The sequence below is a fragment of the Podarcis vaucheri genome, assembly GCF_965113315.1.
Source record: "Podarcis vaucheri genome assembly, chromosome: 1".
NCBI classification, from domain to species: Eukaryota; Metazoa; Chordata; class Lepidosauria; order Squamata; family Lacertidae; genus Podarcis; species Podarcis vaucheri.
Genome location: NC_138759.1, coordinates 77,999,604 through 78,023,461, shown reverse-complemented (window position 1 = coordinate 78,023,461; position 23,858 = coordinate 77,999,604). Strand labels below are relative to the sequence as shown.

The 23,858-nt window shown below is 41.5% G+C and overlaps 1 protein-coding gene across 14 annotated transcripts in view; it reads left to right on the top strand.

Moving 5' to 3' along the window:
* The first annotated feature begins 333 nt into the window (after positions 1-333).
* The window catches only part of BRSK2 (BR serine/threonine kinase 2), a 400,801-nt gene continuing 377,276 nt past the window's right edge, over positions 334-23,858 (top strand). For 3 of the 14 annotated variants that reach the window (XM_082193174.1, XM_082193173.1, XM_082193172.1), the window contains exon 1: positions 335-893. In XM_082193174.1, the coding sequence (XP_082049300.1) occupies positions 800-893 (94 nt within the window). In that variant the 5' untranslated portion in view covers positions 335-799. Of the gene's footprint in view, positions 894-950; positions 1,031-23,858 lie in introns of those variants that run through there. The other 11 variants (XM_082193170.1, XM_082193163.1, XM_082193171.1 and 8 more) reach the window with 8 other exon arrangements.

The following is a 23,858-nucleotide window of genomic DNA, read 5'->3' as shown; positions in this document are numbered from 1 at the left end:
CTTTGATCTCCATTGCTGGATTTTCTTTGTGTGTGTGATTTTTATTCCACAGTCTCAGCATTATTTGCAAGATGGACTTGAGTGACTGAACTGCAGAGTTTTTGTTTGCTTAACTTGCTTCAGTGCAGCTGATACAGACTATGTAGCTCTTTTTGTCATCTACCCATGCATGCAAAGTTTAAAACAGGGCAGTTTTGAATTCTGACTAACTACTGACCTTATCGGGAGACGAATCCCCTCACAGTTTTATTGCTGTTGCCATTGGTTATGATGCTCCGTAGCAGGCAGAGGCAGCAACTGATGCTGATGCTGATGGAAAAGAAAAGGTAGTGGATGGAAGGGGGGGGGAGAGGCTGAGGTGTTGTCAGGGATTGGCTGCCTGTAATGTCAGTCGGAGCCGTGGGCCCCAGCTCTTCCGCTGCTCCAGCTCTCCCCGAACAGCTCCTAGAGAGAACTAAGGCGTGCGGAGTGCTGATGACCAGCACCATGCTTCTTATGCTTGGATCTTAGATTTCCTCCCTCCCCAAACACTGGTTAATAAGTCCTCCTCGTGCATCAGCATCCTAGGCAGAGAGAAGGAAACAAAAAGGAAAAGAAAGAAAGGGAGGGGGGAAGGAAGAGTGAATCTTCAGCCAAGTGGATAAGATCAGCAAAAGAGTCAGAGAGAGAGAGAGAGACTGGGTGCTTTGCTTGCACAGCGGCAAAGTGGGAATTTAAAGAGCTGCGGTGAAAAAGAGCCCAGAGATTCCCCAACCACAACACAAGGCATAACCTCGCAGAATTACAGAGCCAGGTAGAAATGACATCAACTGGCAAAGAAGGCAGCGGAGCTCAGCACGCACAATATGTTGGACCGTACCGCTTGGAGAAAACCCTGGGCAAAGGACAGACAGGTTGGTTCTTATGCAGCAGGAGCAGCCCTAGGGATAAGGCAGCAGTCGCTGAGATTATGGAGATGGGAGAGTCTAGGCTTTCTGGCCATTCCTTGTCTTTTGCTGTGGCATCTGATAAATAATAGCTTGACTTTAAGGTGGTTCTTTTTTGCTCTGGCTCTGGGTGTGTGTGTGTTTTGTTTTCGTGATTTATATCTTGTTTTAACAAGTCCAGGTTGCTTTGTGTGGATCACTCCTGGAAAGGGGTGGTGTTCTGATGACAGTCAAAGTGCGTGTGGGGAGGGGCTGATTGAGTGGAGGGGGGGACGCGAAGGAAAGATGCTCAGCGGCTGTTGAATTTTGCTTTGATTCAGTGCACCACTTTCCTTTCCTTTTTTAAAACTAGAATTCAGTTGAATTGGGAGGCACATAACGGACAACGAAGAAGAGGGGGAGGAAGCTGGAAGTCACCAGCAGTGTTTTATGACATCATGATTGAAAAGGGTGTAGTCCTTAAGGTGCAGTTGGTGGAGGTGCAGTGGTTTGGGGGCCAGGAGGGGGAAGAGACTATGTGAATGTATGATACTGCCTTTGCTGGTTATTTGGAAAGTGTCCCTGGCACTGTCAAAACAGAAAAAGTATTCAGGAGCAAAGAAACAAAAAAAGCCATAATCCAAAAAGCCTGCCCTGTCTATGCTGTTTTCTCTTAATCTTACTATATATTTTACTGCTGATTTAAGAATCCATGTCCAGCAGCCAGAGGTTTGTTGTTGTTGCCTGAAAGGAACAATAGCAAGAAATATTAAAAGGAGGAAATGTAGTGCAAGGCAATAGCAGGGAGCAGGTGCTTTTGCCCTATGTGACATAATTAGATCCCTTCAGTGCATTCAAGATTGGGACTCACTGGTTGCCTGCTTTGGTGGATTCACTTCAAGGGCAGGGAAACAGTAATTGCAAAGAAGCGACCATTGCAGAAATGTTAAATCTCTGTCCACCAGACTTTCCTGATTTGTATCCCCTTTTGGTGTTTTGGTAACAGGTGCGGTGGGCAATCTTGTCTTGCCACAAGATTTCAATGAGCAACCCTAGAAGTGAATTTAAGACTCTTTAGCTTAGCATTTTTAGAGCAGAGTATATGTGTGTGTGATTACACACACACACACACACACACCAAATTGCTCTCCTTTGCTCCTTGTTGATATTAAGTGTTGTTCATCATGGTGGGACAATAAAACATGGTGCATTGTGTTTTGCTTTTTAAAAAAGACAGCCGAGCTTTGCCCATCTGTTGTCTAAAGGATTTAATAGGCGTTTCCATCCCCAGCTGCTGTCTGTGTTCTTGCTGCCCTGCATGGCAGCAGCTCTGCAGTCCCTGCAATTTTCTTAGGGACTGAGTTGAAATCCAGATCTTTCTCTGAAAGGGGCCAAGCTTTTCTTCAATGATTGACTGTGAAGCTCCCCTCCAATTCTTTTTCATCCTCCCTCTCAAACCCCATAGCAACCACTTTTAGATAGGAATGGTTATGAAAATGGCATTGCTTTAAATGGGAAAGCGACTTTTATTTATTTTTATTTAAAAATCATCCTCCTCCCTGTATGTACTGCAGTAGCTTCATGCATCCGTTCACCTTTATTCTTCACAATGCTGAGTAAAAAAAAAAAAAAAAACCCCAAACCCTTCCTCCAACCAACCTGATTCCCTGTGAAATATATCTTGACATGAATAAGGAGCCGAGGGAGGGGGGGAACTCTCACCAAAATGATTGCAGCATCACGGGTACACCAATAAAAATACTGAATGTTGTGTCCAGAGGTGATCTCTTGCCATCCACTCTTGGCTGGGGGCATCTAAGAGGCCCTAGATTCAGTCTTACTCTGTTGCCACAGTTTTTGCCTTGTACCATGAGAGGTCTTTCACTCTGCCCAAGTGCCATGTACAAAAAGTGTATGTTATTGCAAATATAGCTACATTTCAGACTAATCCTATGCATGTTTTCTCAAAAGTAAGTCCTACTGAGTTTAACAGTACAGGATTTGCAACTGAGTGAGCAAGCATAGGATTGCAGCCTTCGAATGTAAACCACAGAGTGTGGTATTATGCTTCCCAAGGGTTAGCTGCAATTTCCCCTCCCCCTCCCCTTGCTAATCTTCCTATCTTCCTCCTAAGTGATTAGAGAGTGAGAGAGATTGGGGGGGTGAGCGTGTGTGTGTGTGTGTGTGTGTGTGTGTGTGTTCAGAGGTTTCATGCTGCCTGCCTTTGCAGATCTTTGAGGAAATCATCTAGGGCTAGGATTATTCTTCATGATTTTACATCTAATTATAGATGACCCTCTAGTCTTTCCATTCATGCACACACTGCAGTGATACAGAGAAGAAAATCTAAAAGCCTAAAGAATAGTTGCAGCAGACTTATGCACTCTTACTTGGGAACAAGTCCCTTTGAAGTAAATGAGACTTCCTTCTGAGAAAACATGCACAGGAACTGAATGTTTTGTTTTCTGTTCCCCATACTCACCTTGATATACTTGGGAATGATAAACACCAGCATCTTCATTCCTAACCAGAGCTGGAATGATTCAGAGTTATGCAGCCAGGCAGCATAGTTTGTGTCTATCACTTCTATGTTCCTGGAAGTGAGACAGTAAGCTTTGGGTGGGAAAGAATATGAAAATTCAGTTGTTGGAGGCTTTATATTGTATAACATTGTTATGTGACAGGTAATTAAATAAAGCTGTTTAGGCCTTCTGAAAATAGAACAGTACTTTGAGGAATTATACTACAGCATTGCATTGCATTGCATGGAATGAGCTTGCCCCCTCTTTGAAAGATAATTTGGCCAAGTGTATCAACAATCACAAGATCTCATCATGGCATCCATAGCCCATTTGCTTCTTAGTAGATCTTCACAACCACTCATATTCCCTCCTCCTTTGCTCAACTAGAAGAAATGAGGCCCTAACCCTAACCCTTGTACCCTCTCAGGCATACTCACTGTCTACCTGCTATTCGCAGAAATACATGATATTGTTGAAGATCAAAGGCGAAGGAATTTGGAGGCAAGTGCTGGCTTCTTTTCATAGCAGCCTTGCAAAGGTTGTCATGAAAAGAGAACTTTCATGTGCTGTCTGAACTTTGAATAGCTTTCTTCAGCCTCCACACCACCCTAAATGATGCAGTTCTTAATGACTGTGAAGCAAGGAATGTTTACAGACAAGACCCTGCTGGCTTTCTGCAAGGAAGCCCAGATGCTGTGTCTTTGCTATCAGTGGAAGCTGGTGACATCTGGTCATGGGTATGCAAAACTGACCTGGCAAAACATACTGAGGATGCATTTCAAAGGGCTGGGTGATGACTGTGCTGATTCTCATTCAAAGCAGGGGAAGCAAAGCTTGTCCTGAGGAGCCTCCAGAGCTGGCACATCAGGCTTGCTGAAAATGATTGATGTCACAAAAGGAGGATTATGGCCTCCTGGTTTTAAAAGCAGGAATAGGGCACTGAGCAAAAGGGTGCAAAAAATTTGCATACAGCCTTTCCATAGTATGGGGAGTGTGGCAAAAGCTGGGGGAAGAAATTCTTAATAATGCAGTGTAAGAATTCCATGCATGTATAATTAAATTAGACTGCTGTAGTAAGACAATTGCCCCTTTGTTGCTGTATAAGGCAGAGGTCAAATGGGTTCTGCTGTTGTTTCCCAAAACTGGACTTGTAGAATATGGGTTCAGCAGGGTGAGGATGCATGAAGTAATGCAATAATCTAATGATCATATTTGTAAAATTGTATTATGAGGAAACATCTTTGAAAATGCTGACAACAAATTGCACATAAAGGGATGAGCAAGAGATGGTTTATATTGCACTGAATTACACTATAGCATAGTTAATTATGGGAGGTTTGCACTGTAATTAACAGTAATGAACAAAAAGGATGTGCTTTTGTGTTTGCAATAACACGCCAGGAAACATGTGTGCTTAGATAACAGATCAGATGGGAAGACAAAAGCACAAAAATTCAGGTTTATTATTCAAATGAAACAAAGTCTTCCTTAATTTGCTATGTGTGATATTTTGCATGAAATTAACATTGCATGTGCTTCAACCATTTATAAAATGTCTTTTTAATCTAGGAATACTTCTGCATTTTATTTTATTTTCATCTCTTCTTTCTTGTTTGGAACACAAATGTAATATTTTGTGGTGTTGCATTCATGTACTGTATTTACCCAAAGCTAATGATCACCTTTTTTTAGCCAAATCTAGTTGCGAAAATTAAGGTGCGCATTAGATTTGATGGCACATTTACATTTGCCCGCAATTTTGTTTTGTTTTGTTTCAAGGTTCTGAAAATTGAGGTGCACATTAAATTCGATGGCACATTAGACTCGAGTAAATATGGTAACTGTTGCCATAGCCCATCCTATACACTTGTACTAGCATGTTATACAAATGAGTTTGTGGTGCTTTAGTAATTATGAACTGAGGTTTTGATGATGAACTGAGAGCTTTCCTTGCAAATTGGCTCCTGCCTTCCTGCCTGCCTGCCTTCTTTCTCAGATTTTGGTGGCATTTTTAAAATTGTTGAAGCTCTATTTGTTGTGCTCCCAAATAAAGGCTTTATGTAAGTGGAGTGAATTTGGACAAATATGTTACGATTCAGTGCCTGCATCACTATACCCACATATTCTCTATGTTTTGGGTGGCAGTGTCTGAAGTGTGGATGCTCCTCACTTCTGGGGGCTCCCCATGTAATTTAGAACCCTGCAAATGGGGGTTTTAAACCAGTTAGATATAATAACGCAGCATGGAGAAGAGAGCTTGCCATGTTTCTTCCCACTCACCCTGCTTGTATGCAGCCTTTGTTGTTGTTGTTTAGTCGTTTGGTCGTGTCCGACTCTTCATGACCCCATGGACCAGAGCACGCCAGGCACTCACTCCTGTCTTCCACTGCCTCCCGCAGTTTGGTCAAACTCATGCTGGTAGCTTCATGAACACTATCCAACCATCTCGTCCTCTGTCGTCCCCTTCTCCTTGTGCCCTCCATCTTTCCCAACATCAGGGTCTTTTCCAGGGAGTCTTCTCTTCTCATGAGGTGGCCAAAGTATTGGAGCCTCAGCTTCAGGATCTGTCCTTTACCCAGGTTCTGTGCAGCCTTTACCCATGCCCAAATTGGGTTTTAATGGATGCAGTCAAGATTCTAAGTTCATTAGAAGCAAATCCCATTGAATTTGATAGAAATTTACTCCAAGCAAATGCAAATACATTTTTTACAGGGACAGTTTTACCATAAAACAAAATACGTAAGTAGCTATTGGCCTTATTTTCCATATTATTAGAATTTCAGGGGGTGACAAATGCCTTAGTCATGCAGGTGATGACCTTTGTTGAAGGACAGACAAGCTGTGCATGACTCTGTTGATTCTTCTGGACCTCTCAGTGGTTTTCAGTACCATCAACTGTAGTATCCTACTGTATCCTACTGTGAAGGTGGCTAGGTTGGCAATAGGAAGTTACATTCTTTTGCTTCAGGAAAGATGCAGTGAGTGGGGCTGGGGATAACTAGGTCTTTTTTGAGAGACGGGAATGAAGGATAAAATTGTCCCAGGTCTTGGACTTGGGGGGGGGGCATATAAACCCTTCAATTAAGAAGAGAATGAAGAAAACACACTCAGCCCACTGGCATCTCACAGCCTTAAAAATGGTCCTCGGAATGACTGTTCTGCTCCATGGGAGTTGTCTTGCAGTGTATCTCAGGGATCCATCTTATTCTCTAGCCAAGATCTATGTGAAACTGTTGAGATAGGTTGTGGAATAAGGTGTCATAATATTGGTGGTACCCAGTGAGATAATAAGGTTCCTAAATGGGTGTTTCAGGGGGGGAATTGGCAGGATAAGAGTGAACAAACTGAAGCTCAATCAAGGTAATATGGAGGTGCTGACAATGAGTTATCGGGAATTAGGTGTGCGACTTGTCCTGGATATGGTTACACTACTCTTGAAGAAAGGCATTTGCATTTTGCAGGTTGCTGCTGGACCACTTGTTCCTTGATGCTCTAGTGGCAGCTGTGGCTGGGAGAGCCCTTTTCCTCATATGTGTGGTGTGCTAGCTCAAGGAGTTGGAGCTGTTTCAATTTCAGACTTTCCCTTCCTTTTTGATCCCATATTGACAGACTTCCATAATAAAATCTTATTTGCTCTTCACTTTGTAAATATTAAAAAGATGGCCTCAAATTCTGATATGAGTTATTGGCTTGCTGAGGAGGAGATATACGGTACCCTCTGGAGTTTGAGTGGGTTTTATTTTTGCTTGGCTTTTATTTTATTTTTTTGTATGGATGAGCATTCAATTATGTGAACCCATAACTGCAGCCTAAAGGAAGTACAGTCTATAAAGAGTTTTACCTCTTCTTTTGCTGCTTGTGAGAACAAAGCGAAAGTTTAAAAGGGGGCACAGGAGGTCAAGAAGATTTGCCAGTATGTGTCAGGTCATCTGTGAATCTTGGCAGAACTGGTTTCCTTTAGGCAGTACTCTATATGACATGTTGTTGTTAACTTAATTATTTTATTATATTTATTATCTCACCCTTCTTCCACCATAGTTCTTGAGATGCCTTATCTAGTTCCCTGGCAGTCTTCTATCCAAGCATTGACAAGAGCCAGACCTTCTTAGTGTTAGCAAAGTTGCCCACTGTGTACCAAGCAAGAACTGCCAGGACCCGAGCTTCTAAAAAAACATGGAAGGTGTGGCTACTCCTTCCAAGTTGCAGACTGGGCAGAGCATCAAGATGTTTGATTGGTGTCTGCTGCTGTAAATATTATATTGTTACAATATTACAATATTATATATTATATTGTTACAAAAGCTGGGTGGCTGCCCCTTTCTATGCCAAGTGGTGGCAAGAGCCCAGGGTCTGTGTCCCTTTGGAGAACAGAAGACATGGCGGAGACTGTTGTGTTTTAAGAAATATGGTTTATTCACCTATTTACACTTTCAGTCTGCATGGAGGGAATCCATATCTTATGGCATACACATTTTCAGAGGCAGCAGTGCAGGCAACCTTCAGGCTGTCTTCCTCAAAGGTGGATCGCAGCCCTTCTTACTCCCAGTAACCCTTGCTCAAAAACACCCCATCACCTTGGCAAACCTTCAAACTCCTGCCTCAGGGCAGGAGGGGGGAAGTTCTCTTGCACTGGCAGCGACCCTCAGTGGGCCCTCAATGGCCCTCTATTTTCCCCTTAATGGCCCTAGCTTGGCCAGTATGGTTTGCATAAGCCAGCCCAGAAACTCCCTGTCTGGCAAAGCTCTGCAGTTTGTGTTTTAATCCATATCCCAATTAATCAAAATCCTAGCTTTTATTCATTCCTAGGATTTAGGGGGACACCCCCCCCCCCCGCACAGATCTGTAACATCATTCACTTGAGGCCTGGGGTTCATTTGGTGAGTGGTATTGTTACCAGAGCCTCTTTAGGCAAGGCAAGGCAAATCAGGACCCTGGGCAGCTCACAGTGGGCTCTGCTGCCTGAGTTTTAGAAGAGCCAGAATCATCTCTTCAAAGGCTTAGGAGGGCTGGCAAGGTCTTCCCTTGCAATGGCTCCATCCTCCAGGGAGGACAGTCTGCAGCCATCAAAGAACCCATTGCTGATTCTACAGTTGCAGGCTCTGTGCAGGGCTGTGGAGCAAAAGAAGTTGAGGATGATGGGAGAGCCAGGTCGTCAGAGTGGGGTGGTATAGAAGGAAGCACCAAGGACTCATTTTTCCTCAAATGTGATGACTTGCAATTAATCTGAATATTAGCCCTCCTCAGGATGACACTGTGACCTAGATGCAGGGGACGTCACAGTAAATGGAGGCGCTGCAGTTTGGCTAGCCCTTAATTAGACACTGTCAGGTTATCCTACTACTCCCCAATATCTTATTTTGTCTCTGGACATAGCAGGAGTAGCCGGTGAAGTTGGGCAGAGCTGCCTTCCTAACACCAACATCACTGCCACTTATTTGAATGGGGCAGGGGTGGCACAGGGTGGAGCAGAATTCAGGACTATGTAGGTGTACCTGTAGGACCACTGGGTTGGCTGAATGAGACTAGGAAAATATATGGGTCTAACAGGCCCCATCATATTCTCTAATTTGCTTGTTCATAAGAAGACGCCTTCAAATCTGGACACATCAAATCAGCTCTTGAGAAGTCCTCATATATGGAACAGAATCTTGGAAAGCCACACTGACCTTGACTATCTATTTTGAAGCCTGAGTGAACTATAGAAAAGGGAGAATGCATATGCTTTTCAAAGAGGCAACATTTGCAGAATAGAGCACTGCTTCTAAAGTTAAGGAATGCTGAGATATGTATAGGTCAGAGTAAAAAAATGCTAATGATTCAAAACTCCAATAAATATAAATGAAATAAAAGAGTAAAATATTAATCATAGTTCAAAAAGCAAGCGAATAAGCATTTTATGGGAGCAAGCGGTCTACTTTGAAGCACACAGCTTGCTTTTTTGTTACATTGTCAGATGAGTGGGATTATATTGCTATTTATATACCTAAATCTCAGACATCACCAGGGTTACAGAAATAGCAATTCAATAGATATGGCTTTTACACTATTAAGACAGCTTTCTTCTTTGTATCCCTGTTCCATTTAGCCACCTCTTTATTGGCTATCACTGAAACTAAAGACCTCACAAAAATGAGTGGAACACAAGGTAATCCATAACAAATGATAGGGTGATAGTTTCCACATATTCTAGGTTACAAATGGTAACACCACAAGGGAAACCTGAAGGAGGAGCTGACCCTAGTGTCACTACTGTTGAGAAGGCTGTGCATTAGGATGAGATGAGAAGACAGACAAATTAAAAACATTTATCAACAGGATGTACAGTTGCTTTGAACTGAATTCTCAAAGTTGCACTTAAAGAGACACTGTTATGCTTTTATTGTGGCCTTGCTCCTGTTTTTGTGTATTGTAATACCCTTATCAGCTGCAGCAAAGGCTAGCTCATAAAAAATGATGACCTTAAATGTTTTGCAGAGTTAAAAAAATACATGAACTATTGAGAGAGAATTTTCATGAAATCTAATGGTGATGTGATCATTCTGTAAAAGGCAAAATGTTGCTTTCTTTTTTCTTTTTTACCAGCAGCACTGGGCTTATATAAGAGACCAAAGAGACATGAGTTCGCTTCTCAGTGAATGTCAGGACAGGACAAGAGACTAAATTGAAAGGGAGAAGTATTATAAAATAGGTCCAGGAAAGTAGTAGGCTGGCCTGTTACTTGTTCTGAAAACAAGGCAGTTTTAAACTACAGCAGGAACTGCTGGTGGAAAACACGGGTGATCTTCTCACTAGTTTGAAACAATACATAAAGGCCAGCTGCAATGGTAGATCAGTGGAAAGAGAAGTGAGGGTGACAACTTCAGCAGGACATCATCGGGAACATACCTGAGAGTGTGTTCCCTAACCTAGGGAACTTTAAGTCAGTCACTAGGTCTAGCAGCTGGCAAAACACATTAGATCCTGGAGTGTAGCAGGCAGACTGTACTGCTATGTTGCTCAGGCAAGAGCAAAGTGCAAACTGCTAGTGTTTATTTCTTACTTTTAATTTGTTACATTACTTGTATCCCTGAGCAGGAATGTGAAAGTGGCAGCCATATTTTTGAATGCCAGTATTTTATAGGGTTCATTTCATGTTGCTTTGAGAAACAGAAGTGTCATGAACTTAGCTTTAAATTGGCTTCTCTGGGAAAATGAACTTTTTGATTCCAGGCAAATAGTTCCATGGTGTTGTAGTGCAGTTCCTTGTGGACTGGTGGATTGTAAACAAGACGATAACCCTAAATAAAGGGTTTACATTTTTATTTTTTTAAAAAAAACACCCAAGGAAAAAGTATAAGTCTGTGCTTCCATTTGTGCATAAACAATGTCTTTAACTATTGGAGGCAAGTTCTGCAGACACCCCTTAAGCACATAGAATTGCAGTCTACTAAGTAAGATTATGTGTAGTCTCTCCCTTTTGCTTATTATTGATTTGGTCACACAAGGCAACACATTTCTATCCCAAACTTATCATGATGGGTGTTCTCCCCTCCCACAGCAAAATGACTCATGATTCCAGATAATTTGCTCAATGAATTTAAAATTTTGTTCTTACATGGAACATTGGGAACCAGATGGTGGTTTCCTCAGTGTTATTTGTAATCAAAATTTATCTAGCATATTTTCCTCCCTTTCCCTGAGTCAAGTGCATTTCTGTTGAACGTTGAATTGTGTGCTTCCTCATAATTGGTTTCGTACTTGATGTGACATTGCTCTTTCACTTGGTTGGTTGAGCACGGAGGTGATTCCTGTACTGTAAATTTTGTTTCATACAGTGTGGCTCAAATCCAAAGACCATCAGTGTAGCAGAGGGTTGTGTGCACATGTACCCACCAAACAGATGGCCAACTTTGATGTCAAACACCTGTTTGGCGATGGGGGGGGGCTTGAATTCAACAAATACTCAACAAACTATTTGGTTCTGTCAAAGCTGGTGGCACCCGAACAATCTGGACATCTGTGTGGACCCAGTGTAACATAGAGAGGTGCAGTCCTAGGTTCTGGATGAATCTATGGAATAGTCCATATCAAGAGTGAATCACAGATTTTGCATGCAGATGGCTCAGTACTTGAGACAGTCATTTGTTAAAGGATCTCAGATAGCAGAACTGGAAAGAATGCTACTGGGGATTTTAGAGGGCTGCTGCTAGTCAGAACAGACAAGAATTATCTGTACATTCATTAATGACATAAATGCTCTTATAAATTATCCACATTATAAGTTCATTTTTACTCTGTTTATTGGACCTGATCCAACAAAGAGATTCATTCATAAATGCTTGTTTCTACATGCAGTATTTGTTAAGTTGGCAAACTTAAATGAACTTACTTTTACTCTGTGCCAGTGAATTTTCAGCAGTAAGCAAAGGGTCACAAAACCAAACAATTAATTTTTAATATAAACATGTATTCATATCAATATTCATCAAATGTTAAGAGTGCTTTTTATTACAGCTCTCCCTGTATTGATTTGCTTATAAATCATTGGTTTGTGACTTTAACATTATGAATAATTGGTATATGATTTAACTTTAATGGTGACATGTGACAGTTTTATTTATTTTTCTTTTCAGCTTATTTAAATGGCCAAACAACTATGTGAGAAATTCATGGCTATGTCTGGCCTAAGACCCATGAATCACATGTGTTAACTTAGAATTGCTCTCAAGTGAGACTTTTCTGCTTCACAGAATGCAAGACATATATACAATGCGAAGCATTTTTCTTTCATTTTTGAATTTACACAGTATAATTAGACCTAGCCTTAAAGACGCTTTTATATTGTGTAACTTGTGCAGGAGTTCTTATCTTCCCAGATACTCCCAAACAGATAAAAAGGAATGGGCTTAGCTTCTAAAAATAGCTGAATATTTGAGGAAAACTGGACAGTCATTTTATTATTGATATTGATGGTCAAGTTCCAGATTCAGTATTATCTTTGAACACAACTTGTACACAACTTCAACATATATTGACTTGCTAATTGCTACATAATCATATATTGTCAGGTCATGAAAGGAGAATGGTTAAGATTGCAAGTGGAGAAATAGGGGAGAAAGAGAGCGTATGTGTATAGAAGAAAAAAACTTAAATATTTCAGGGTTGGACAATGTCCTTAATGTATCATGAGCCAGAGAGTAGCAGCTGATTTACATACTTTAGGGCAGAGCTTTCCAAACTCTGTGTCGTGGCCCGTTAGTGTGTCAGCTGCATTGTGTAGGTGTGTCTCATGAACGCTCTCTGAGCTCCTCCCAAGGCTGAAAAGGGGTTAGTTTAACCTCCAGTTTGCTAGTAAAACTGAATTACTGTGTCATGAAATGATGCATGTCTAAAAAGTGTGTCACCAACATGAAAAGTCTAGAAAGCTCTGCTTTAGGGTTAGGTATTAACAAGAGAGAATCAACATGTGCAAAGTAGAGTTTATTGAAAGAGCTAGAGCCCCCAAACAAGCCTTATTCTTTGCTTAGGGGATTTGATTATTTTTTTTAAGTACCAAAAACATGTCTGTGTAACTCCTGACAAGGTTCTTTGTTATTCCTCACTACCTCTAAAGGACCATGGTAGACATCCTATCCTGGAGATTCTTGAATAAAACATTCATCATTATGAACCATTAATGGTGATTTAGGCTGCTGTTTGTGATAGAGCACTGCCTGCCATGTTATTCATACAAAACTAAGAATAAATGGTGGTAATCATAATAGTAATGAATCATTATATTGACAATGAAGAAGAGTAAGACAAGCAATAGACGGTCAGCAATCTAATTACTGATATGTGAAGATATTACTGCTTTTAACATCTTAGCAGTTTTTATACTTAGAAAGAAATTGGGTTGGTGATTAAAAAAGGTTTCTTAAAAAGCCGCCACCACTACCACCTCATAGTTTTACTTCACATAACGTGCTAAGTTTGTAGGTATGACTGTATTTTCAGTTAAATGTTTCACTTTTTATCGATTTAACTTTTCAGAGGTTAGTGGAAAATTATTTTCAGACATCCATTCAGTAAATGCGCTTCTAGCTGCCTGCACAATTTATCAACAATGGTCTCCCTATCTCCCGAGGCTCTGGCCATTTGTAACTCTACAGTTTTGCAGTACAAGCTTTCATGGGAGTAAAAATGAATGTGTATTTGTGTGTGCTTTTCAGTAGTGTGCTACAAACCCATTGAAGAGACATCCGTTTTGCAGGTCCACTTCAAAATGCCAATGAACGCTCACATAAGCCCAATTCTCCAGCTTGTTAATTAAAATTATTGTTATCTCACATTTGATGAAGGTAGCTCAAAAGCCTGTAGAACTGTATTTCCTAACATATAAAGAAACTAGTGAGACTTCAATAATTTGAATGTTCCCCATCGGGCCTTGATTTTTAACTTAAAAGAAATACATACGTTATGACCCTAAATATATAATATACTGTGGCATTACCTCCTTGTATTATTGGCCAACAATATTTATTCATTTAATAATATTTCTATACCACTTGATTGTCAAAAACCTCAAAGCGGTTTACAAAAGATAAAACAGTAAAATCAATGGTGGTGGCGGTGGTGGGGACACAACCCCACTTTAAAACATACAAAAGTTAAAATACAGATGAAAATTACCTCATCTTTCCAAACATCTCGGTATACTTCCCTTGGCCTGGCACTAAAAAGAGTACAGTGAAGGTGTCTGCTTGATTTCAATAGGCAGGAAGTTCCAAAGTGTAGACGCTGCCACACTAAGCGATGGAGTCCTTATATATGTGGAAAAGGTATTATGTGGCACCTGTAGTAGTGACAATTCCATCAATCAAAGCTGTCGAGGGCACATGTAGGGTAAGGCAATCTCATAGGGAAACTGGTCCCAAGGGCACTGGAATGGTTGAGGCTGTTGGGAGTTACAGTTCAAAACATCTGAAAGGCACTGAGCATAGCTGTCAACGTTTCCCTTTTTTAAAGGGAAATTCCCTTATTCCGAATAGGATTCCTCGCAAGAAAAGGGAAATGTTGACAGCTATGGCACTGAGTTGGTAAAAACTGTTCTAGGTGCATATGAATATTGAGTTTTTCTCATGGCAGCTCTGTGGGCACCAAAGCAATTCACATATTTTTATTCCCAGGTTGATATCACATGGTAAAATGGCTTCATGTAACTGTGTCATCAACTGTGCCATTCAGTATGAAGACCACAAGTGAGATGGTGAAGGAAATTATATAAAGACAGGCACACAACAGTGGAAATTGGGTATTAAAACTTCCACTTTTGTGAAGACCTTACTTGGACATAGATTTTGATATTGGGAGTGGTAAAGAGTTAGTTTTGAAGTATGGAGGAGGGATAGAGATAAATGCTTTTAGTTTGGAGCTGGATTGGAAAGATTGCTAAGGGGATTCTGGCTAGCATTTTCAGATCTCAAGAAACTGAACTCATGCCATTTTGTAACAATAATTGCCTAATCATGTGACTTCTTGCTTCCCCTTAGCCCAACCTTCACATTTGCAAAAAAAAACGTATATGGCGGATAAACCACACACACACACATCTCTCCTGAACTTTCTTCTCACAAAGAAACTAATACTGTGTAGTTACCATAGAACTTCCTACTGCTCTAGAAAGTTGAGATCGTGAAACACTGCAGTTATCCATGGGGAACAGACCCTCCAGCTCTATTTTGGAGGCTGCAGGGCTTGTGAAAATAAAACACAGATTATGCTAATTAAAATGTAGGGTATTATCCCACCCCAGTTCAACAATGCCGAGAGAATAAGAACTCTGCATGCCCTTGTTAGATGTGCACATATCCTAGTTCCACCCCTAACATGGAAGCTACTTCAAGATGTGCAGAGGTATTCACGTCTGCAGCTAAACAAGGTCAGAGTTAGGCTCCCAGGCTTCTATGAGCAAGTCACGGTAATGGCTGTAGTCACTGTAGCCTGTCTTTGCCACTCTCCACTATTTCCCTGTTGCTTTTAGGCCATTTACGTCCTTTAGTTTCTCCTGCTTAGCAGTTGAGGCCTGTTTCCCTCGCATGGGCTGTGATTAGCCAATGCTCTAATGCGCCTGCATTTCCAGCTCCTCTGTGCAGGAAGACAGCACTGTCAGGCTCTGCCTTACAATAAATTTCTTATGTTGCCTTGCTGCTGAGTACGCCGCTCACTCTTAGTACACACTAAGGCCCTTGGTCTCTCTCACTTTCTTTGTTGCCTCTCTCAGATGTTGCACTTTTTCTGCTTTTCACCTTAGGATACTGTCACCTCATTGAACTAGAAAGTGGTGCAGTGTGCCAGATTCATTACTCTCAAGTCTGCTTTTTTTCCTGAAGGGAATGGGGGTGGGGAGAATCACATTTGGCTTCTGATATGCTTGCTTCCTCTTACCGCAGAAGCAATATTAAAGGCTTAAGGAGGAACCTAGATCTATTGATATCATCATAGTTTTATAGTGCTGTCCTTGGTCATCGCATTTAAGTCAATGACAAGATCACAGAACAGATGTGAGCTGCATTTATTTTCACTGTTATCACCTATATAGAGATACAATCAATTTTGTTGCCATGGTAAGAATTATTGCAAATGTTTTAGTGTAATGTATAATAATATTAAAGAGGCAGCATAGCACAGCTGGGAATACCTTAGTGGGAGAATTTCTTTTGGCTTTCGTGCATGGCTCTGATAAACTGGGTGGGCTTGGCCAAATGCTGGAGAGCACTATTCTGCTACCATTTTCTGTGTCCTCTATATCCTGGCTCAAAAGGTTTTCAGTGTGTATTAATCTGTATTTGGATTTTTAAGACTGTATTTTATCTGGGAACAGGAGCTACTTAAGGACCAAGCAAACTAGGGGAACTTGTACTTGAAAGTTGTCACTGAAATCCTTCATTGAAATTGTCAAGGGAATGCCCATACCGTATGTCCCAAGGATGGGGAATCTTAGGCCTAGGGATTCAATGCAGCCCTTCCCCCTGGCCTCTCTGCCTGGCTCTCTGGACTCTTCTCTGCTGCACCCTTTCTCCCCAGGCCATACCCCTCATCAGCCCTGCTTTGCACCCTCCTTGAGTGATTTTGCTGGGTGAAAATGTGTCATTGAACTCTGATAATGCTTGCCGTTTGCCTTGATGGAAGATAGAGAGGAATGTGTGAGTGTGTGCAGAAGCAAGCCTACTGTACAAAGGTAGAATCAACACTCGTTACTCCATACACTTTGGCTTCTAGCCCCACCCACCAGTGGGCATGAGGAGTTTTTGGGGGGCTGGTTGTATTTGTAAATAATCCAAATAAATAAAGTGAAAGGTGCAAGCAGACAAGTTTTTCACAATAGTGCCTTCACATTTTGGCTGACATCTCAGGTTTTCTTTCTTTCTCTCTCTTTAAAATGAAAGCTGGGACTCTGGTTCACCCTGTTACCTCTCCAACATCACATCCTCACCACCAGCTTCCCCCCCCATGTATTGGGAAGTGTATTTCTGGATGCCACCTACGCTTTCTGCACAATTTAGCACCTGGAAATCAAGGTTATTTATTTCATGGGGAGACTACATGAGCACAGCATGCTCAGCCTTGCAAGCATTCCCTTCCCAACACACTCAAGGCAGTGACATCTGGGACAGGGGCATGAAGAGGCTACTTCAAGTGTCCTTTCCAATAACTACTTCAAACTCAGCCTAAAGTCTAGACTATCTCCTTTGTCAAGCAGCAACAAGACAATGGTTTGTCCTTTCTGTGCTTGGTAATCACAATTTCTTTTGTGAGTCTTTGTGATCACAGCCTAAGAACCCCTGAGCTCAATGAGTCTTCTAAGTCCTATACAAACCTGTCAAACCTCCATGTATCCTTTGTTAGCTTGGCTAGGTTTGGGTGGCTTTTAGTTTGGGTGCCTGTTCTTGCTGCTCTGAACCCCTGTGCTCCACAGCATTCCAGCAAGTGGTCATCTTGTTGTAAAGATATCCTGACAGTATGGAATCATGGCTTTGGGTACTCTTTCTTTCTTTCTTTCTTTCTTTCTTTCTTTCTTTCTTTCTTTCTTTCTTTCAACTCTCACTCCCAGTGAGTGCCAGTCTGGTAAAATCTTGCCATAGCCAAAGGAAGTCATTTCTTCTTACCTTCCTTTTGGATTTACCCGAACAATAAAAATCTCCCCTACCCCACCCTTGTGTTTGCCCAGAGCATAAGAAATGAAAAGTATAACTCTCTTACTCTGTCTTTCTCTCTCTCTTTCATTAGCTTTTCAATTCCCACTGAATTCCTCGTCTCAGAAGCAATTCACTGTGTAGCCTCATCCTCCTTTCTCTCCTTCCAGCCTTCATAGCTAACCATTAGATTGCCATTTTGTTACACTTTCTCAAGAAAACTTAATTTTTGTTTTTTTATAATATTTTTTATTAGTTTTACAAAAGTTTTTATAACAGACAAACACAAAAAAGAAAACAAACAAACAAACAAATATAATTTCATAATGTCATTTCATAAACTTCTTTCCTCGGACTTCCCCATACCTCCCCTTTCTGCATCCTCATGTCCAAATTTTATAGCAACTTATAAATGTTTTTTCCAACTCTAATTCGTCATAGTCCTTTCTTATTCTAATCTTATATTACTGCAACCCTTTCTCTCTATAGAATCTCGACATTCTAAACTTCATCAAGTTTATAGTGGTCCTTAAGATAAATCTTGAATTTCTTCCAATCTTCTTCCGCAGTCTCCTTTCCCTGGTCTCGAATTCTGCTCGTCATTTCCGCCAATGTCATATAGTCAATCACTTTCATCTGCCATTCTTCCACGGTGGGTAGATCTTGTGTCTTCCAATACTTAATTTTTGAAAAAGCTTTGATCTCGTATCTGTTTCTTGCTGAGTATCTTGACTAGATTATTTGAAGTTACACTCTGCATGTTTGTATTTGGTAAGCATGCTAGCTTGGGGAGGGGCAGCCTAATGAGACAGACATCAGCCTATCCTTCAGCAGAGGAGAGCTGGGGTCAGCGTAGAAAATGGTTCCCCAAGTATATTTGAGGTAAATTCCTTCCAACCATTCTGGAATCCTATGCTGTTGCTTCTGGCTGATTATGCACCAATGCTGACAGGTAATCAAGAGATTTGCATGACTGGAGTATGTCTAATAGTGCCACAAAATGGCTACTTTCTTATTTCCTTGGTCTGTAATGTTATGTAAAATAATTGATAATTAAATGTACTTGGGGGAAGTGCTGTAGCTCAGTGGTAGAGCAAACACTTTAACTGCAGAATGTCAAAGTTTCAATCCCTGGCATCTCAAGTAAAATGGTCAGGTAGCAGGTGATGGGAAAGACCTGTGCTGGGCACCCTAGAAAGCTGCTGTCAATGCAGATACTGGACTAGATGGACCAATAGGCTAACTATATGTCATTCCATATTAGCATAACACTTCAGATGCTAACAGGAGGCTTTAGGATTTATAAATAAAATAAAATCTCTTCCTTTATGTTCCATCGCAGTCTAAGACTTTACTCTTGGCTCTGTCATCATACTACAAATTCAGACAAAAGTACTGAGAGAGAGATGACCTCAGTGGTTAGTGCTAAGTTGTGGAAGTTGCTCCATGTGAATAATTCAATAATCATCCAAGTCAAAGCTGGATCATTTCTGTAACTGATGTAAGATGTTGTTTATACAGGAATATACTGGTTGGAATTAAGGTGTTTGCACACACACACACTTTACTTTAAAAATGAATGTTTTTACTGGCTGTTTCATTCATTGTTATCTTCCCAAAGACTTGGAGACTGACTTGATGTAAAAGCAAAGTATTTTAGCATTGATGCAATGATGGCTCTCTTTCACCCTAATTGACTACATTGCTCTGACAAATTAGAGGCTCAGGCAGCAAATTCTCCTCTTCCTTCTCATTTTTGCCTTAAAGTAGTGTAATAGGCTTGGAACATTGCCAAGTAGTGTCCTTGCTGGCAATGCTTCTAGAACCTGTGGAAAGTTGGAAGCTTGTATTTGATTTAAGCCTTTTGTGTTCCCATCAATTAAAATAAAATTAAATAAATAAAAGTCTTGGAACTGAATTGAAATGCAGGTCTGAATGAGAATGCAGGGTACCATGGAACAATGTTGTTTCTTTCCAACAAGAACAGAACAGCAACCTGAAAAGCCTGACACCATCTGAAGTCCAGTGCCACCCTAATGACTACACATACACTATCCCACTCAGGGCTGGTATTTCATTAAGGTATGCCCTTCTAGATGCTGCTTCAATGGGCACAGAGTCATGGCAATTTTGGAATGCACCACAGTTTGCAGCTGTCACACAGCTACTGTGAAGGTGACAAAAACAACCTAGTATCTTTCAAGCTATTCTGCACTTGAACTTGTCAAGTATTTTATGCAAGGGCCAAGAACAGCATGAGATGGGGAGCCCAGTGGGGGTTCCCTTACCAGTGAGGGATTCCCTAACTGATCTATTTATCTATCTGTCACAAAATGCTGGAGCAGAGCGGTAGATGCAACAATCTGTTCTCAGAAAGAATCTGCTGGAGAGAGAGAGAGAGAAAGGTGGTCCTTGCTAGGGCTGTACAACCACTTTGTCTAAAACACAAACAGATCAGGTTGATTTGTGCTGAATACAGATCAAGTTGAGGCAGCTACAAATCACTACAGAATGGGTTGGGTGGACCTGCATCAAATGGTGGTAATTTGTGCTGACCCAGAGCTCAAAACAGTATCTGAAAAAGCCAAACAGACTCTCTCCAAAGTGTTGCAATTATTAAGTATAACACTATATAAGGAGAATGCCAGGGTGAGGCAGAAGGGGAGGAGGAAAGCTGGGGTTTGCTCATTATTGAGAGCTGTAGCTTCCAACCCTGAGCTAGAATCTCACCAAACACACACTGATCACAGTGCTTTTTGGGGCGGCAGGGATGGGATGGGGTTAACGTATTAAAATGCAGCAAGCTCACACTGCCTTCATTCTTTTGTAAGTTCTGTCTCATATAGAAAGAATTTGGTGGAGTTTGGTGGCATTTGTTTAGCTTGTGTTTTGTTTCCTTCTCACTACCCTACTCAGCCTTATAGTTGTTTGTTTTCCATCATTTCCACGTCAATCCCAATCCCATTCTTACACACACACACACACACACACACACACACAAAGTTTGTCTGTGACTTAGTCTTAGCTACTTAGGCTGTGTCACTTTCCTTATTCCTTCTCTCTCACAATTTTGGACCTAGTTTTTAAGGTTAGGATTGCATTTTATTTCAGCTGTGTACTATTTTCTGTGTCTATCTTTATTACCACATTGGGGTGTGGGTGTGTTACTCTTGTGAGTACATTGTGCAGAGGCAATGCACCAGCAACACAAGTGCAAGTGAATGGGAATACAATATTCAGATTTTCAGCTTGTGTTGGATTGGTCCAGATTGGTTTGACCCAATTTGGGACTGGATTCAAATTGCTGAATTGAGCTGTGAATCAAATCATGAAAGGTGGGGCTTGCGCAGTCCTAAAAAGGTAAAGGTACCCCTGCCCGTATGGGCCAGTCGTGTCCGACTCTAGGGTTGTGCGCCCATCTCACTTAAGAGGCCGGGGGCCAGCGCTGTCCGGAGACACTTCCGGGTCACGTGGCCAGCGTGACAAAGCTGCTCTGGTGAGCCAGCACCAGAGCAGCACACGGAAACGCCGTTTACCTTCCCGCTATAAAGCGGTACCTATTTATCTACTTGCACTTAGGAGTGCTTTCAAGCTGCTAGGTGGGCAGGAGCTGGGACCGAAAGATGGGAGCTCACCCTGCCGCAGGGATTCGAACTGCTGACCATGCGATCGGCAAGCCCTAGGCACTGAGGTTTTACCCACAGCGCCACCCACGTCCCTGAACTGCACAGTCCTATGCCATATTTTCCATGATCTGTCTTCTGGGTGCCCTGGCTTTGTCACAAGCAGGCCTTTCCTTAGAGAAGGTCACTAAGGAACAACAGGATCCACAAGCATTTCTGCATTATTACGGTCACACAAAGACAAAGCTCAGTATTATATTCAGACTTGGCAATGACACACTTTGTAACCTAGTTAAACACAGACATTTGTTTAGATAGAAAGAGCATGGCCATGAGCTGTGCGGCTTTTGAGAAGCTTTATGCTTTTCAGATCCCAGCTGCTGAAAACATGATTTCTGTTCTGATTTAGGAAGCTACATTTGAAACTTTAAAAGGAAAGAAAGAAAGAAAACAAGAAACTGTGTTCTATCATCTGAAACAATTTACCTGACTTTATTTGGAATAATGGTGATTCAGAGCTGCTAAGAATAAAGCATATGACTTCTCTTCTCACTTTTTGTTGATATTTTCTATAGCTTTCCTAATAGTACATATGTTACCTTATTGGGGTAAGTGCAAGTATCAACAGCTTTTGGAAGTGTTTGTAGTGGTTACAAGAAGTTATAGGGAATGTCTTGCCAGGTTGGAAAAATAGCGACAAAGCAATTTCATCCCAGCCAGTGGTATGTTCCAATCAAATGTCAGCAGTGGGTGGTGCTGTGATCTAAACCACTGAGCCTCTTGGGCTTGCTGATCAGAAGGCCAGCAGTTCAAATCCGTGCAATGGGGTGAGCTCCTGTTGCTCTGTCCCAGCTTCTGCCAACTTAGCAGGTCAAAAGCATACTAGTGCAAGTAGATAAATAGATACCGCTGCGGCGGGAAGGTGAATGGTGGGAGCCGGTGTGGTGTAGTGGTTAAGAGCGGTAGTCTCGTAAACTGGGGAACCGGGTTCACGTCTCCGCTCCTCCACATGCAGCTGCTGGGTGACCTTGGGCTAGTCACACTTCTCTGAAGTCTCTCAGCCCCACTCACCTCACAGAGTGTTTGTTGTTGGGGAGGAAGGGAAAGGAGAATGTTAGCCGCTTTGAGACTTCTTAAAGGGAGTGAAAGGCGGGATATCAAATCCAAACTCCTCCTCCTCCTCCTCCTCCTCCTCCTCCTCCTCTTCTTCTTCTTCTTCTTCTTCTTCTTCTTCTTCTTCTTCGTGCTCTGGTTTCCATCATGGTGTTCCATTGTGCCAGAAGCAGTTTAGTCATGCTAGCCACATGACCCGGAAAGCTGTTGGTGAACAAAACACCCGCTCCCTCGGCCTGAAAAGCAAAATTAGTGGCACACCCCATAGTCGCCTTTGTCTGGACTTAACCCTCCAGGGGTTCTTTACCTTTACCTTTTACCTAATATGTTCCAGTCAAATGTCAGCAGGGCACTTGTGTTACTCCTTGACAGAGGAACAGCTTGCTACCACAAGTGGCTGAAATGGCTTCAGGAGCAAGCCCCATCCACTCTATCCTTGTAAAACATAGAAAGGATTTCAGAAATCTCTCCTGACATTTATGATGTGATTGCATCATAGGCTGCTTTGGCCTGCAGCTGGCTGCAGTTTTGAAAGCGTGATTGCTGGAATCTCCCTACTTAGCACACAAATGCCTTGTGCTTTTTTGCAAGTCAGGGAGAAGAAGAATTTTTTCACCTCCATCTATTATTTTTTGTGTAGCTCTGATGTTCTCAAATGAGGATAGCCACTTAAAATAAGGGACGCCTGCCAACTGTTTTGTTGCCTCTTTTCTGGCAGCACTACTCATTGCATAAGCCCAAATTCTTTTCTTATTGCATCCCTAATGATTTCAAAGATGTTACACTGGTTTTAATGCGAGGGGATAATTTAGTCTTGTGTATTCCGGTTTCGGTTCTTGCTGAGGTCAGATGCAAGCCGATGGCAGAGTTTAGCAATGAGCACTCTAGGGTTGGATCAGATTTCCTCTGCAGTGAAGGTTAGACAAAATTAAGGGCATATCATCAACTGATGCATAGGAATTCACTGCAGGCTTAAAAGAGGAATTATAGGTGCAATCAAGCTCTGTTAAAATCAGTGGGAACTTTCAACAGAAGGTGTCTCCTATATGCTTATAAATTAACAGAAATGAGCTTCCTTTCAAACTAGCATGTTACTGAGTTGCTCTTTGAATAACAGATATTTCAATAAAGAAAGGTAGATATGTAACAGATGATTTTCTCAAACTAGCCATCTTTGTATATATGATAAAGTAAAACAAATAGCATGGTAGGTTGGAAACTAAAAATCATCTTACTCAAAAGTCATCTCAGTAGTTAACTATTTCAGAATTTGAGTTATGGATTTCTTATCCTGTGTCCTCATGATATTTTATGGGAATAAAGAGGCATTAAACTTTTTATGGTTTCAATGTATTTATTTTTTTTTGCTGTAAACAGGTTAGATTTTTTATGATACAGCATTATGCAATTTTTTTAATAAATAAACAAATAATGATGGTAGGAACCATTATTTGCCAAGTAGATCATTATAATGTCAAGCCTATTTGGCAGCAGGTCTCAAATCCAGTATGGACCCTCCAAGTGTCCCTATATTCCAGGGAT